Source organism: Eurytemora carolleeae, unplaced genomic scaffold (assembly GCF_000591075.1).
Source record: "Eurytemora carolleeae unplaced genomic scaffold, Eaff_2.0 scaffold1041, whole genome shotgun sequence".
Lineage (NCBI taxonomy): Eukaryota > Metazoa > Arthropoda > Copepoda > Calanoida > Temoridae > Eurytemora > Eurytemora carolleeae.
In genome coordinates, this window is record NW_019396928.1 from 60,591 (window position 1) to 79,173 (window position 18,583).

General features: G+C 31.4%; 1 protein-coding gene across 1 annotated transcript in view; it reads right to left on the reverse strand.

The window, feature by feature from the left end:
• LOC111710207 (sushi, von Willebrand factor type A, EGF and pentraxin domain-containing protein 1) overlaps nucleotides 1–18,583 on the reverse strand; it is a 65,817-nt gene that overhangs the window by 39,704 nt on the left and 7,530 nt on the right. Inside the window, exons 2-4 of the mRNA XM_023484269.1 lie at nucleotides 3,090–3,177; nucleotides 2,079–2,187; nucleotides 1,698–1,771 (exon numbers count right to left, since the gene is read on the reverse strand). Of these exons, the coding sequence (XP_023340037.1) occupies nucleotides 1,698–1,771; nucleotides 2,079–2,187; nucleotides 3,090–3,177 (271 nt within the window). The remainder of the gene's footprint in view (nucleotides 1–1,697; nucleotides 1,772–2,078; nucleotides 2,188–3,089; nucleotides 3,178–18,583) is intronic.

Below are 18,583 nucleotides of genomic sequence, written 5' to 3' on the forward strand. Positions count from 1 at the left end.
ACATAGCTACAGTATTATAGTACAGTCTATACATAGCTACAGTATCATAGTACAGTCTATACATTGCTACAGTATTATAGTACAGTCTATACATAGCTACAGTATTATAGTACAGTCTATACAATATATAGATACAGTCTTATAGTACAGTCTACACATTGCTACAGTATTATAGTACAGTCTATACATTGCTACAGTATTGTAGTACAGTCTATCCATAGCTACAGTATTATAGTACAGTCTATGCAATATAAAGATACAGTCTTATAAGTTTAAGAAAAACTGGATAAAATTGATAATATCATCCCGGTCTTTCCTGTTCCACCCACCAGCCCTAACCAGGCTTCTGCCACGCCCTTTTTCATTAGTTAACTGTTATCCAGCGTGGTAGGGCTGGCCGGGGGAGGGGGGCGGTGGTGTCTTGGGATTAAGCTATAAAAACAAAAACCAAAATTGAGAAAATTATTAAATGCCACGCGAACCATAATTATTTTACGATCTGAAAATTGTAATTTTTTATGAATTCATGAAATGATATTAAATTTCATGGTTTTAAATGTGTCTTCTTTTTTAATGTTTTAAGGTTATACGAAGGAAAAATTTAAAAGTTGGAGAAAAGGATTTTTATGAGAAAATAGAATTAATTTCAAAAAAAGGTCAAATTTATGTAAAACTGCTGGTACAACTTTACTGCTTTGGAGCTCTTCTAATTTTGATTTTACACTAAGTGTAATAAACAAATCTATTTATTCTTCGCAGCGTTCTGATTGAAAGTGTGTAAGATTAAAATTTAATGTGAAATTCACTTTCATTTCACGTTTATGCTTTTAAATTTATCAGATTCAATGATCAAAAGCTGAATCAAGTTTGTTTTCTGTATCCCAGAACAATAAAGAAAACATCAAAGCTCAAATTTAATCCGATTTTAATCCTTTAAATCCGGAGGTTTTCTCCGAACTCTAGAATTCTCTGTGATTTATTCTTGAAACTGTTGCTCTTGCGTCCTTTGGGAAGTTTAAAACTTTTATAAACATTTCGCAAACTTTTTCAACTTGATATTGAGACAAATTTAATGTCAGATTAATGAAAAAACTTTAGAAGAATAAAAGCGGGAGAAAAGGAAAAAGCAAAATGAAAACAACAGAAAGAAATTGAGTCTTTGCCACAAACTCTGATTTTCTTTCCCCATATATCTTTGCAATCCAATGTCGTAGACCTTTGATATTTCAAACTATGAATTCTGTTAGCTCAAATAGTTTAAGCTTGAAACAGCAAATGTTTGCACCCTCTGGTTGCAAAGATATTGGGATTTGAAAACTTGAGTTTGTGGGAAAGACTAAATTCCTTTATATTATGAAAACAATAGTGATAACGAAGCTTGGTCGTTTTTGTTTTGTTTTAGACGATCGTTTAAAGGAAAGCATTTAAAAAACGTTTGTTTTTTCTATATCATCGTTTCATTTTCTGTTTTTTAAAAGTTCACAACAGTTCAAAAGAATTAAACCTGTGGCCGTTTTCTAAAGTTACCACATTTAGAAAATGCCAAGGATTGAATTTAAGTATATTATTATTATTATTGTTTAAAGAATCAATCTGGAAAAAATCTGTTATTGATTAAATGCCAAATATGCTTGATTAATTGTTATTAAATAAAAGTCAGTCAAAACTAAACAAATATAAGGTTAATACTTTTATACCTGGTGGTTAGTCTGACATATTTAACCCTATGCACCGTTAGAAGATCGACTGCCCACCATGGGGAGGTTTCCTCCTAATAAACCATTATTTACCCTTGAATTCAGGAGGGGAAGGCTTAGAAATAAAAATGACTAACAAAATCATATATGAATTGAACACTATATCTTTGCAACTCGGCGTCGTAAACCTTGTTATTTCATATATAAATTATTTTAGACCAAATAATCAAAGTGTAAAGAATGTTGACACTTGACACCATCATGATTTCAAACAATTAGAAAAGTTTAGTTTGTGAAAATTATTCATGGCTCCTTTATAACTAGAAGTTTTAAAAAAGTGAAAATAAAAATTTCAAATCAAGTCTGGGTAAAACTGGTTTCCTGGGTTTCAGTACATCGTCTTCCTTCATGTACAGTACTAACAGCGCCATCTACAGCTTTTCCTGCCTCACCGCCCCGTACAACGCTGCTGCTGTTCGCGGGCTTATACCTGGATACACAATATTATGTAATTTAGTAATTTTATTGATATTTTCAATAAACTAAATTTCTTGAAATATATTTTGGTCTAGGTTGAGTGTTGACAGTCTCTAAATTAAGATTTTTTCCAGATTCATAATGCAGTTTTTAAACTGATGGAGCTAATTTCACAATTTTTTTATTGGCGGATTAAAACCGAATGTCGAAACTTTCTCCTACAGAGTTAAAAAAATACTGATAAAAATTTACCGATTTTTAAAAAAATTAAGAACCCACACCAGCCCTAAGACCTAAAGATTGGCTCCCAGTTTTCACACAAAAAGGTTATAATCACGGTTCAGCCGTTTCACCTTATATTTTTTTTAACAAACACACAGACAAATACACACACTCAAACATTTAGTTTAAAATTAAGATAAATTCTATTTAGTTGGAAGCCCGGAAAGATTTGGCTTGTGAAGCTGGTGAGAGAGAAGAGTAGTTGTATCTAATAAAGATAAATTGAGGAGAATAAGAGAAATTGAAAAAGGTTGGGATCAGGGTTAATATAAATGGATTCAAGAATGGATTGGATAGATGGACTAATGGATGGATTGGATGGATGGACTAATGGATGGATGGGATACCTCATGTATTGACTAACAGTATTGATGATAAGATTTTTAATTTTTTTTTGGGGGGGGGGCAGAAACTTAAAGGGACTGTTCTAGTAATTTCATGAACCGGTATTAAAAGAGTAACATTTCTAATTCACAAGTAACAAGATCGTTTGGGAAATTTAGTAATTTGTCACTGTTTCTGCCCTGAAAAGTTTTTTTCTATCCCAAGGGGGGGCACCGCAACCTTTTGTTAGATTTGGTGGATGGCAGCTGACCCCCCCATAGTTACACCTCTGAGAGCTATACTACATACCTAGCTACATTGACTGCACAAGTGGGGAGTAAACCAGTCCATTTTCCGTCCCGGCATTCTCTTTCAGCAGAACCAAATAATTCAAATCCTAAAACAAAATAAAACTCATTTTCTTATTCTAATTAAAACTAATAAAAAGGAATAGAGTCTTTGCCACTATAAAGTTTCCTATCTCTATATCTTTGCAGCCTAATGGTGCAAACCATTGTTATTTCAAGCAAAGATTATTAGATCTAACAGAATTCACTGTTTGAAATGTTTAAGGTCTAAAAAAAACTTCTGGATTCTAAAGTACACAGTTAAACAACTTCATTAAATATTATAAATTTAATTTAATAATTTGTTCTTTTTTCAGATTAAAAAATCTGAATTCTGGGCTATAACAAAAACATCATATTTTATTCACAAACTTTACAATCTTTTGTCAAAATATTTAGGGAGGGGTCTGATAATGCAACCAATTAAACTTTCAGATAAATTGAAGATAAAGCATAAACTATTCATATAAAAAAACCTAAATTATCGGAGTAAAAAACTCCCAAAACAGGATAAAAAACTTCCTGGTGTTTTATCAATTCTACTGTAACCAGTTAATGCAGGATTTGTTGACTACACTACAGGTTTATTCATAAAATTGCAATCACGTCAAATTTTTATCCAGTTAGTATTTTTTCCGTAAATTTTGAAGACAAATGTGATATTAAAATTTTTTTTAGAAAATTAAATTTTAAAATTAAAAAAAAATTTTAGATTTGAAAATATTTTTAAAATAAAAAAAAGTTTTTCCAGAAACATTGCATAAATTGCTTGAATCGGATGTTAAATTAAATTTTTATTACACCTTTGTCTTACAAATTTACTTAGAACGAAAAAAAATTAACATCCGATTCAACCAATTTGTGCCATGTAATTGGAGAGACTTTTTTACGGAAAAATCTTATTTTAAGCCTTGTAAAAACACACTTTCATTTTAATAATTTTCTTTCTAAAAAGTTTGATATTCAAACTTTCTTGGAACCTAAAAATGCAACAAGGAATGGTTTCCAAAAGGGAGTGGAAAACGAAAATAGATGATTGAGATGAAAGCACAGTATTTTAAAACAAAAAATATGATTTATAAACGCTGTCTAAGATGCTCGAACAACTGAAAATTTGAGTTTTTAGCAAAGACTTCATAACCAAAATTTCTTAAAAAGTCTAACATATACTTTCTATTTCTACGTTTCTTTCTAGAAGCAAACGTGTTAGCAATGTATAAATAATCATTATATTGTGGAAGACGATGCCTGGCCACCTTAAACAAGTTCCACAAGATTCAACGGAATTAGATAGAACGGATACGGGGCATTGTACTGACGGACAGTCTAACACGTGTGATATTGATATAGACTCATGTTCTGAACCCTCTAGTAATAAGTTATAAGAAATATATATACTGGAAGTACTTTATGCGTTTTTATTAGAGTTTGACTCACGTCCTCTATAATATATTAGTTATTATTAAATAATGATAATTAATTATTTATATTTTTTTCTGATAAACTGAAATATCTGAAATTATTAATATATTTATGTCGTAAATGTATGCATAAATCAATCTACAATTTATGTCAAATTTATGTCCAAAACTGTAATGATTGAACCATCTTATCAAATTGCAGGCATATTTAATTAATTTCGGAAAATTTTAAATGCTTGCTTGTTGTTAACCTAATCCACGCTACACATCGTCATATGACATTTAAATACTGATATTTGTCCAATATAAATCCAACTTAATATATCAAATTTTAAATTTATTAAATTTTACATAAAGTCAATATGTGCATTTACTCCAACTCTGTTATTTCTGAACTTTTGTCTTCGTAATTAATAATATTAAATATATCATACAGCCTATTCATCCAGTTAACTATATATTATAAGTATCTTGTAAAGCGCTATAGTTTCAGTAGAAGTAAATATTTCTAATTACTGATAGCGCCGATTGAAGGATTCATAACTCTGATTGGATAATGAGATAGATAGAAAGAGAGATGTTACCGCCAAACTAATTCTATTGGTTCAGAATAGACATCAAGCACATGACTGAACCCTGATTGTATCAGGTGCTAATGGACTCGGCATACAGGAGGGAAATGTTATACTGTAATAAAGTGTTTGAGATTATCTAATAGTGGCTTATTCTATTACCCGTTTATCTACTTCGAGAAGTCTACCTTTGCACTTTACGGAAGGAAGTTTAGAAGTTGGGAAACCAGGAAAACAGAATGAAACAAAAACAAGAATGACAAGATCAACTTGAAACAGATTTTTCATACTCCAATCAACTTGAAACAGATTTTTATACTTCAGTCAACTTGAAACAGATTTTTCATAATCCAATCAACTTGAAACAGATTTTTCATAATCCAATCAACTTGAAACAGATTTTTCGTAGTCCAATTAACTTAAAAAAGATTTTTCATTGTCCAATTAATTTGAAACAGATTTTTCATAGTACAATCAACTTGAAACAGATTTTTCATAGTCCAATCAACTTGAAACAGATTTTTCATTGTCCAATTAATTTGAAACAGATTTTTCATAGTCCAATTAATTTGAAACAGATTTTTCATAGTCCAATCAACTTGAAACAGATTTTTCATAGTCCAATTAATTTGAAACAGATTTTTCATAGTCCAATTAATTTGAAACAGATTTTTCATAGTACAATCAACTTGAAACAGATTTTTCATTGTCCAATCAACTTAAAAAAGATTTTTCATAATCCAATCAACTTGAAACAGATTTTTCATAATCCAATCAACTTAAAACAGATTTTTCATAGTCCAATTAACTTGAAACAGATTTTTCATAGTCCAATAAACTTGAAACAGATTTTTCATGGTCCAATCAACTTGAAACAGACTTTTCATACTCCAATCAACTTGAAACAGATTTTTCATAGTACAATCAACTTAAAACAGATTTTTCAGAGTCCAATCAACTTGAAACACCGCATTGTGTACTGTGCAGTGCACCCAGACCGGCCTTTTACTAAATAAAGGATTTTCAAGCTACTGCTAAAACTATTAACTTTTTAACTCCTTCAAATACAAATCTGAGCTGAAAACTCTAGAATGGTGTATATCGAGATTAAAGCTTGATCCTCTCTTTTTCCTAATATCGAGAGTAACCTAAAGAAACGGGAAAGACTCTCTTATTTAAAAACTGGCTTTTGATTTTTCTGTACGTTATCCATGAAAAATCGGTTTAAGAATAAAATCAAAAGTCAAAAATCAATAGGATACTCAGATCATGTAATCGGGATTAAGGATATCTCATTCAAAAGTTTTCAGCTCTGAATGCTTAAACCTCGTCTTAATATTACACAGTTTTATGTGTCCCACTGTATATAAACCGGTATTATGTGTCCCACTGTATATAAACCGGTGTTAGTTCAAAATTTAAGAACATTCCCTTTTAACTACTCTTAAATTCAAATTTGTTAAAACGTGCGGCAAACTTTGAAATGAGATTGATCACGAAGCCCGGCAGGGAAAATACAACAGGAAACGGAAATAAAAAGAAGAAAATTCAACCGGAACCGGAAACAAAGATATTTTAATGTAAACTAGTACCGGACAAAATAAATCAGATGAAATTTATCAGTCTAACTAACATTGCAATCTAGTAATCTAGTAATCTAATAATCTAGTAATCTAGTAATCTAGTAATCTAGCAATCTAGCAATCTAGTAATCTAGTAATCTAGTAATCTAGTAATCTAGTAATCTAGTAATCTAGTAATCTAGTAATCTAGTAATCTAGTAATTTAGTAATCTAGTTATCTAGTAGTCTAGTAATCTAGAAATTTAGTAATCTAATAATCTAGTAATCTAGTAATCTAGTAATCTAGTAATCTAGTAATAATCTAGTAATCTAATAATCTAGTAATCTAGTAATCTAGTAATCTAGTAATCTAGTAATTTAGTAATCTAGTAATCTAGTAGTCTAGTAATCTAGAAATTTAGTAATCTAATAATCTAGTAATCTAGTAATCTGGTAATCTAGTAATCTAGTAATCTAGTAATCTAGTAATCTAGTAATCTAGTAATCTAGTAATCTAGTAATCTAGTAATCTAGTTACTTATTATATCGAGGTGTGTGTAAACTCTGTGTACAGTGTACGGACAGTATATTAAGGTATGTGTGTAAGCTCTGTATGTACAGTGTACGGACAGTATATTGAGGTGTGTGTGTAAGCTCAAAGTACAGTGTACGGACAGGATATTGTGTGTGAGCGCTGTACAGTGTGCGGACAGTGTATTGTGGTGTATGTGTAAGCTCTGTATGTACAGTGTACGGACAGTATATTAAGGTGTGTGTGTAAGCTCTGTATGTACAGTGTACGGACAGTATATTAAGGTGTATGTGTAAGCTCTGTATGTACAGTGTACGGACAGTATATTAAGGTGTGTGTGTAAGCTGTATATTTGTTGGATCGTGGTAGAAAAAGAAACCTTGAACTTAAGCTGAAATGTAATCAACGAACCACCATCTTTCCTCTTCTTCTTGTCAATTCATTTATTCATTCATCCTATCATCCATCCTTTCTTTCATCCTTCTTGTTAATTTATTCATTAGTACATTATTTTTTCATTCTGTCTCCTTATTAATTCATTTTTCATTTACTCGTTTATTCCCCATTAGTCTTGTAAATTCATTTATTCATTCTTGCAATCTCCATTATTCTTAATAATTCACTTATAGAACATTCTTGTAATCTTCATTATTCTTGTTGATTTATTTATTCAGTCTTGTTATCTCCATTATTCTTGTTAATTTATTTATTCATTCTTGCAATCTCCATTATTCTTGTTAATTTATTTATTCATTCTTGCAATCTCCATTATTCTTGTTAATTTATTTATTCATTCTTGCAATCTACATTATTCTTGTTAATTATTTATGTATTCTTACAATCTCCATTACTCTTGTTAATTTATTTATTTATTCTTTTAATTTCCATTATTCTTGTTAATTTTTTTATTCATTCTTGCAATCTCCATTATACTTGTTAATTTATTTATTTATTCTTGCAATCTTCATTATTCTTGCTAATTTGTTTATTTATTCTTGCAATCTCCATTATTCTTATAAATTCATTTATTAATTCATCCTTACATTCTTCTTTTTATATTTTTGCCCATTCAATCATTCATTCTTTCACCTATTCTTTTTTACATTCATCCTATTCATCTAATACTTCATTCATCTTTTTGAATGCTTTTAATAAATACACCTTTATATGCATTGATTGATTTGCATTCATATATTCCTGATGATGAAGTTGTTGAGATGTTGTAAAGCAATCTGAAAATCAGTTTAGACTCCCAAACCTGGGTTTGTGAATCCAACTCCTACATCTATATACAGTATCCAGTAAACAACCCCACCCATAAACCCATAACCAATCCTGTCTCCAAAAAAAAGTTTCTTTCGTCAAAAAATATATTTATTTAACTCAAAAAAGGCACACCAATTTTTTAACTTTAAATAATTACGTATATCTTTAACCCTATTCCTGCTGGGGGGGGGGGGTCAATTTGACCCCCCCCTGTAGTTTTTTTACATAACTCAAAAAGTATTGATCTGAGGCTGTTGAAATTTTCTGACTTTTCCTACATACCCAAAGCCCTCCCTTTAGGCCTAAAACCGGGCTTTAATAACAACTACCTGAGTCCTCAGGCACACTGCCTGAATGACTGCTTTTTCCTGCAACAAACTAAACCTTTGTTATGACCCACTTCCACTTGTCAGATTTTGATAAAATTTAGCTTTTTGGAAAGCCTTTGACATAAGGAAACGAATTGCTTAAGTTTTGCGGAAAAATTGCACATTTTTTGCAAACAACCTGTCAAAGGAAATTTACACATTTTTAGTTTTTCTTGATTTAAAATCAGGTTATTTAAAATTTTGCAAACATTTTTGCATAATTGAAATGGCATGGTCAAGGGCTTTTTAAAAATGTATAATTTTTTATTTTTTGGACAACTTTTTTTTTGCAAACATTTTTACCATATAACTGGATTTTGCAATAAAAATTCAATTTTTGCAAATTTGCTAATTTTTTTGCAGATTCAAAAAGTAGAGCACAAGAGCTTTCCAATGATGTATCAGTTGTCATATTTGGACATCAAACATGGGATTTAGATGGGGGGGGGGGGGGGTACCCCAGCAGAGATAGGGTTAATATTGAAACTTGAATTTTTAGAACACCATAAACCGGTTATTTCTACATCTTCGCAGGCTAAAAAGAGTTAACTCATAAAAGATAAATCTTTCATAATTCTACCTAAAAGCCTGTACACGGATAAAAAGAAGTTTAAAAGTTGGTAGGTACTTGTATACTTGTGTACTTATGTACTTATGTACTTATGTACTTATGTACTTGTGTACTTATGTACTTATGTACTTGTGTACTTATATACTTATGTACTTATGTACTTATGTACTTATTTACTTATGTATGTACTTATGTACTTGTGTACTTATGTACTTATGTACTTGTGTACTTATGTACTTATGTACTTATGTACTTATGTACTTATGTACTTATGTACTTGTGTAGTCCATTCTGGGTAACCTTATTCAGAAACTGTTCAAAAAACTATTCAATGGATAAATTATGATATTTTCCATAAAAATTGCTTTTCGTGAACAATTTTGACTTCGATTTTTTAAGAGTTAAACAAGGACCCATTACATTTTTGAACACCGTACACTTCGTATCTTAATCTTTTTCTTTTTAGAAATATTTTTATAAAGAAAACTTTTAAAAGTTGTTGAGAAGTCTTTTATTCATTTACTCTAATGAAACTTTTAGCAATCTGCTTTCTTTTGTTTTGTTTTGTTTGTTTGTTTGCTTTGTTTTGTTTGATGTTTGTTCGACTGTGTGTTTGGTTTTGTGTTTGTTTGACTGTTTGAAGGACCCAAACGTATTATCAGATAAATGAAGATTTTGAAATCATGATTTAAAAAGGACAATAAACCCCCACACTGTTCATTTTCAATGTTCATAAAGTAGTAAACTTCATAGATTACTCATATTACTCAGCTAATTTGCAGAAATACTTAAAATCAAACTGTTCTAACTGTTAGATCTGTTAGAGCTGTTATAACTTTTAGATCTGTTATAACTGTTATAACTGTTATAACTGTTAGATCTGTTAGATCTGTTAAAACTGTTAGAACTGTTAGATCTGTTAGAACTGTTAGAACTGTTAGATCTGTTATATCTGTTATAACTGTTAGATCTGTTATAACTGTTAAATCTGTTATAACTGTTATAACTGTTATAACAGTTATAACTGTTATAACTGTTATAACTGTTATAACTGTTATAACTGTTAGATCTATTAGAACTGTTAGATTTGCTGTTATAGTAGTACCGGTGAACATTTCTCCCCCTCCTCTATAACCTTATAAGGTTTTGTTTATCTAAACAATTTCTCCCTTTTCATACTTTCATACGAGGATTGTTATTTTGGACCGACGAAAACGTTTTTTGATATATAATTTATTATTTTTTATATTAACTACTATGCGATTATTTGAGATCTCATTTAGGAAAAAAGAATATAGAATATAAAATTTTTAAGTCTTTTGGGATTGATGATTAAGGACACAAGGATATTAAATCTAAACATCTATAAACCTATAGGGATCTATGGTTTAGGATACAAGGATATTAAGCCTAAAATATAGAAACCTATAGGAATCTATGATTTAGGATAGAAGGATATTGAATCTTAAATCTAGAAACCTACAGAAATCCATGATTTAGGATACAAGGATATAAAATCTAGAATCTAGAATTTAAAATATATAGATTGGAGAATTAAGATTAGTATAAAAGCTTAAGATTAAAAATATGAAAAAATCAATAAATAAAATGCCCTTGGATCTTTAATAAAGAACGAAATAATTGAATATTTCTATCAAAGATTGATTAAATCTTAAACCTATTCTTAAACCTGATTGGGTTTGAAAAGTACAAAACTTAGGAGACAAGAGATGCATTCGGAAATATGAAAAAAGTAAAAATACTATTAGTTTCAGTCGAATTTACAACTACAATAGTTAAGTTGACCAAAACAATACTCACTTCCGACTCCTAAATACTATTCTACGAATCTAATAAATACTTTTCAATATCTCTACAAGGCACCCAAAAATTGTCCATTGAACATTACGCATGCTTTGACTCTTTACGCATTGTTTAGGAGGGAAAAAAATGATGAGGATTTATATTGGGTACCAATGTATATATTATACTTATAAAGATTATATTTATATTTCATCTATATGTTCTGTGCTATAAGTGCATATTTATTATTAAATAATAATGGTTTGCGGTTTTGCAGCCACACATATTACATATATATATAGTATATACCTCTTCGTATTTCCGGCTTTAAAACATATAGTTCAGATTTTAAACATTTTACCAATCTTCAATTTCATTAGAAATACAGTTTTTGTACATAGAAGGTATTCTTTTAATGTCTTTGTCAGGAGATTGGGTATTTCATTATGAAAATTCAAATTAACCTTGTATTTTTATATTTGAAGCATTGCAATAATAAAAGAATTCTGCTTTCAAACATTATAGTCAAACATGATTTTATTATATTTTGAAGAATATGCTTTGATGTTGAAAGTTGCTTTAACACTTTAAAATCTGAATTTTGCTAAAGGAATTAAGTCTTTGCCACAATCTCAAATTTGCTAATTTCTATATCTTTGAAACCTGATGCTTGATATTGCAAAATTGATTTATTTGATCTAACAGATATCTTAGTTTGAAACAAATAGATTATTAAGTACAATAGGGGGCAACAGAGAAATGAACCAATTATACACGACGTCACAAGTGTCAAATATAACAAAGAAAACGAAATTGTCTCACATTAGTTGACATGTTTTCCAAGATGAAATAAAAAAGTGTAAAAACAGAAACTAAAGAACACATAAAATTGCACTTTTTTACTGTAAGATAAGCACTTTATTTTAAAATTATCACTACTGTTAACAATTTTGTCGATCACAAAAACTAAGTTGACACTTGCGACGTCAGAATACAACTGCACTGAGAGTGTAAAAATTCTACTAGAATCTATTTGGTTTGAAACACCTAAGGTCTTCGACATTGGGGTGCAAAGAAAAAGGAATTATAAAAAAAGTTATAAATTAACACCTTTTTCTGATCAAGGATAATCGAGATGTTCTTATTTTTCTGGTTGAAAATTTGCGCTAGGGGCCGGGAAAAAGTGAAAAAATTATAAATAAAAGATTATGTTATTTTTATCCCCCTATATTCTGATGTAAATAAAATAAAATTAATAAAGCTAAATCTATTTCTGTAGTTTCCCGGTTTTAGCAAACCAACCGGAGTTTCTTGCAAATGCGTGATAGAACCCTATCCCCCCATCCTTCTAGTGTCTCCTGTTAATGTAATCCAACTTCATCTAATTGCTTAAACTTTGGTGCAGTGCAGTTGTCAAATGTCAGTTTCCTGGGGATTTAAATCAATCAAAAGAGAAGGGAGGGGGGGGGGGGGGAATAAAAGGCTTGAATGCTTACATCTCTTTGTAAATACCTATATTTTTAAAATTTTGAATTTATACTTTAAAGCAAAAGTTAAGAATGAAGGTGAAATCAATAAAAAAGTATTTCGAATGGAGATAAATGAAAGCCTTAAAATGGTAGAAATTAAAGATTAAAAGGATTTTTTTTATGTTGACATCTGTAAACTACTCAAAAAACTCTTGTAAATATATATAAATTATTTAAAAAAACGCTAAAATTCTGTGCTGTTGTCCCTGATCGTATAATGTCTTATTCCTTGTAAGTTACAAAGTAGCAAATGATTAGTCATGCTACAACAATGTAAATTCATTAAATCACACACTTTTGTTCCTAACTTGTTTTTAAAATCGAACAGAGTAATAGGAATATCTAACACATTTTTAAATCCCAAATATTCTAATCGTATTTTCGGAAAAGATCTTCGTAATTTCTAATCGCTTTCGTTCTGTTCGTTTTAATGAACTAATATTTCTTCTACGAGTACATTAATATATAACCTACAAACCCTTGTCAAAAAAGTGCAAGAAAAAAAGCATAAAACAGAATTTTTCCCTTTTAAGAAAAGATCAAAACCATTAAAGTTTCTCCTTTGATCAGATTTCCGGCTGAGTTCTCTTGAGAGAGCATGTCAAGTATATAGAAAAGCACATGAAGTGATAAGAGAACGGGGGGTGATATCAGTTTTGACCTAAATTCAACCCTACTTTCAACATCTTGAAGTTTGAAAGTAAACCTTTTATTCGGAAGCTTGCATTAAAAAAATATTTGTTTTTTGCAACGTAAAATCACCATTTACGGGCTTTTAAACGGTATTCAACGAAGTTTAAACGTTTTTTTTATGAGTAATTCCTTTAAACCGAGTTATGTGAGCATTAGCATTAAACAATTCATATGAGTAATCCCATAATTTTAATAGATTTATGTCCTTTAAGTTTAAACGAGTAATGTGAGCAATACCTGTAGAAGAGTTAAAACGCGCAATGCACTTTAAAAATTCATCTAAAATTTAATTGATGTGAGTTATTTTATTTTTTTTTCATCCTTTATTTCAATCTTCATCATAAACCTCCGACAATCAAGAAAATGGAAGAGATCAGTCATATATTCAAAAGTATAGAGGATAAAATCAACTGAAGCCTGAGGGTACTGTTGTAAATCGACCATTTCACTTGGAGAGTAACATCAATAATTCTCAAAAAAGAAGAAGCAAGACAATTGCTGAACTAAAAAATATACATCCAAGAAGGGGAAGAGAGGGGGGATGGGGGGATAAGGGATAAGAAGGGAGGAGGGAGTAAGGGGGAGGAGGGAATAAGGGATAAGAGAGGGATGGGGAGATATGGGATAAGGGGGAAATAGGAAACTAAAGAGAAAGATTGCATAAAGGATTTGAAAGTTCTAGAATAGAACTGAAGAAAACTTTATTAAAGATAGGATTGTTTAAATATATCGAAGTTTGTCTATTCTATTATTCTCTATTATTCTCTTCTCAAACATCTTAAACAAATCAGAGTGCTCCGCGTACCTCTAGCCATAAAAGTTTTAAATGGAATTAATGAACTTAATTTAGGGTCCTGAATCATTTGTTATTTTGTTCACTAAATTTCGCAATATTATTCTCAGGGGTGCAGGGTGCACCGCTGAAAAGAAAAAAGAAAAAGAAATTCATTTATTAAAATGTTGTGCACAGATGCAATACAATTTGCATTAAATCCGCTAAATCTTGCAGTTTTAATGAAAATAAACAAAGTTAAGACAAGGAAGACAACTTGGACGGAAATTAGATAAAACAACATTCACGAGAACAGCAACGTGCAGAGGTGCAACTGAGGTCTTTTGCAAGGGGGGGGGCTGAATTTTTATCTGTAATGAATTCTTTTTAAGAAATTTGAATCTTGCCGAGAAAAATCAAATAAATTTCACTTTGCCCCTGCTTTTGACCTGCAAATTCCCCATTTTTCAAGAGCGCAGAGGAGTGCCATGATGCAATCCACCCTTTTAAAATTTTTTAGTTAATTTATGGGGAAAGTTTAGATTTCCAGACAAAGCTGGGTTTATTTAGTAACCAAGTATAGTATCTGGAGTGCCTGTGTGTAAGTTAAGTTAGGAAATGAATAAAACAACTTCCTCTATTTAACAAGCACGCTTGTAACCCCATGGTGCTTCCAGGCATGCGCAGTGTGCGTATTAAAGTGCGCGCAGAATATAATTCATGATGAATAACAGAGTTTAGGACGCTTTAATTAATTGTCTAAATTTCTCATTAGATTGTTTTATACAAAACATTTATGTTATTAACTTACAGAAGTTACACATTGCATTCCTGTTTGAGCGTTCTAAATTTCTATACAAATGTTTGTCTTATTGAAATAAAACGTTAATTTCCTCCAATGCAGAAATTTAAGAAAAACTATTGTTACCCTGGCCAGCCATGAAATGAAAAAATGTAAAAAGAAAGCTCAAGATAAAAAAATGGCGCTAAAAACAAACGGCGGGAAACCCCCAAACCAAACCAAAATGGCGAAGACAAAATCTTGAAACATATTGATTTTTGACATAGGAGAAGGTTTGAATTTTGTTGAGAAAAAGATGAAGATGAATGGGAAACAAACTCAAGGAAAAGTTTAGACAGGAATCTGATGAACGAGAAAATAGTTTTCTAGATCAAGGAGAAGAAATGATGATCAAGAAGTCTGAAAAAATATAAGGAATTCTTCTTAGATCATGATTCATGCTGAGGCGCAACTAAGGGACGGGACGGGTGGGGTCTTACCTTTCTTAAGATTGAAAAAGGGATAATTTTCAGTTTAAAAACAGGAACACAATATGGTATGACATGATTCTGTCTAGAATATATTAATAATTCTCCTCTAATCACAAACACGTTTTTACACAAGTACTAGCATCCCCCTTCCCCTTACAGAATACACCAGTTGCGCCTGAAATATATACGTCTAGCTTGTCATTTGTCAACCCAGCGTTGCCCAGAGTACTCATAGTTACTCCCGCCGTTTACCCGCACTTACCGTAAAACTAAATCGACCCGATCAACTTAAAATCTCAAAACCAAGCTCAAAATATTCCCGTGGTTTTCTCGCGTTCACAAATGAAAATGTTAGGCAAATCAGTCAAGGTGTTTCCGAGTTTTGATCAGACAAACAAACAAACAGATAGACACCCAAACAGAGATTATCCTAAACCCCTGTTTCGCTACTTAGCGATTTCCCTAAAGACCTAATATATATACCGTGTGGTATTTCTCAGGATTGGATCGTAAGACTCCCTTCTCTCAACGCTCTTCATAATAAAAGGATGATAGTAAGGTTCCGAACGTTTATTTCTCTGAGCCTTCAATCTAAACAAGTTTAATAAACCCACAGAAAAAGCTTTGAGTGACAAATCATACAACTACAATAAATAATTCACTCAGGCATTAAAAAACTGTGGCTAGGAACCAATAAACACATATACAAATATCAATCATATTATAATCAAACCGACAAGCATAAATATATATAAAAATAGTTACCACAGTGATCCCAGAATTCTGAACACGGCTAATACTTGCAAAACGAATAAACATATACTGACATAAATTAGTTACTATTCCGCGAGAAATCTTGCGTCTGCGCAGTCGGTCTGTAAACAGTTCCTAAACTAGTTTTTTCACAATACATTCCGTACAGATCTTCAGGGGGAACTCAGAAATACACAGGGGCAACAAACAGACTTTCTATACGCAGCATGGCTCGCGTAACAACCCCCAATACTGGGATTTATAACTTTGAAAAAATTGATTTAGATATTTTTTATTTTTCATGACTTCCATTCAACAAAAACAATGGTTCTGCTACACCCTCTCCTCTACACAACTGTAAATTCAGTAGAATATGCTCCATATTTCTTTGTGCCTTACTTTAAAGTATTTGATGCATGAAACCGATGAAACCGATGAAACCGATCCATTTCCATCATTATGCCAGGAATTAACACAAAATAAGTTTTTGAAGTAAAAAAGGGGCGTTTAAGCGCTGTGCCCCCCTCATCCCTTCCTCATTTTACACTGTGTATAGACCTCATAATATATATATTCTGAGGTATAGAGAAAAGGAGAAGGTCAATTTTAGTCGATATTACGACTTTGTGACATTCTAGCTCCTGTATAGTTATGCTATTACGTAAAGTATGAAAATAGCAAAGAAATCTTCATAACTCTACTATAAGAGGAGTTTAATGATTGAACACATTTCTATATTACAGGCAATTTACTCTAGTTTAACGTGTTATAACATGGACCTTTTCAACAAGATACATATATGGGCACGTTTTCCTTTTTTTCCGCAGAGCTGGGCGCGTTTTCCTTTTTCCCGCAGAGCTGACGCGTTTTCCTTTTTTCCGTAGAGCTCGGCGCGTTTTCCTTTTTTTCCGCAGAGAGGGGCGCGTTTTCCTTTTTTCCGGCAGAGCTGGGCGCGTTTTCCTTTCTTCCAATTCATTCCATCGTTCAGCGTTCAATAACGACCCATTTCGTTATTTTGAACAGGTTCATTTGCTGAGTATTCGTTGATTGAGGATGATCTAATTGGGGACAAACCATCGTGGATATACATATATGCTTTATATAAATAGAGAAAATACTGAATAGAATCTAAAATAGATATAATGTTTACCAGTACCAAGATATAGGCAAATAATTATTTTCACAATGGAAGGTCAAGGTAAGGGGGGGGGAGGTTAAGGTTGAGTAGGCCGAGGTGCTGTGAGAATTTAGGGTATTATGGCCAGGGGAATGTTATGATTCCTAAATTTGTTTCAAATCGGAGGGGAAATTTGTTAAGTCAAATTCTCCGAATAAGGGAGGGGGCAGGGGGGAAATAGCGGAGGAATAAGTCTCAGGCAAGATTGTTAAGGAAATCAAACCAATTTTAAAAACAAAATTCTACATAAATCATTCACTGGATGGTTGAATTTTTAATAAAATTTGAATTTTTTCTTCAACATTCAATATCATGAGAGATAGTACAACCATGTATAAAATATGTGTGATGTACAACTTAAAAGAGCTTTTTCTTGAAATTTATGTACTAAAATAATAATATTCAACTCAACTTCTTCATCAGAAACAGATTACCCATCTCAAACCTTCTAATTTGCTTTGCTTAGAAGTATAAACTTTTAATATTCCATCTCTTATTTACCATGTACAAGAATTCAAAGTTTAAAAGGAACGGAGCTTTTGCCACAAACTCTGATTTATTATTTTAACGCCTTTTGACCAACATTACCGACCTAAGATTCCCCCAACAGTGGGAGGTTGAGTTACTTAACGTCCCTTGGGACAATTCTGTAAAAAAACCACCCGCGCTGTGAAGTTTTCAAGAAATAATTCGCGCATTTTCATCTCAAAAGACGATAAAATTCGGGAAATTAAAATATTTACTTAACCACGGGTTCCTTCCCTCGACCAATTTTCTCTACAAAACATCCCTCGCTGCGCTCTGGATGTTTAGTTGGCAAAATTGATCTTGGGAATCCTTGGTAAAGTAAAATTCCCTTAACCTTCCTGTAAAGCAGTTGTAAATAATTAAAAAATTAGTTTCAAATATTAAAGGTTTACACCATCAAGATGCAAAGATATAAGTATTAACAAAGCTATAAGGATTAGAAAATTAGACTTTGATCCAAGCGTTTTTTTTATCATGAATATATGTAAAATGTAGATAATAACATGGTTGTGTTTTCAATGATATATATAAAGATATATTGGTATACTCTGACCTTCAATCTTTGATATAAGAGACTAAATTGTTCTTCATTGTCAAGTCATATCATCTGGATTCTGCATTGACGGCCGTAAAACTA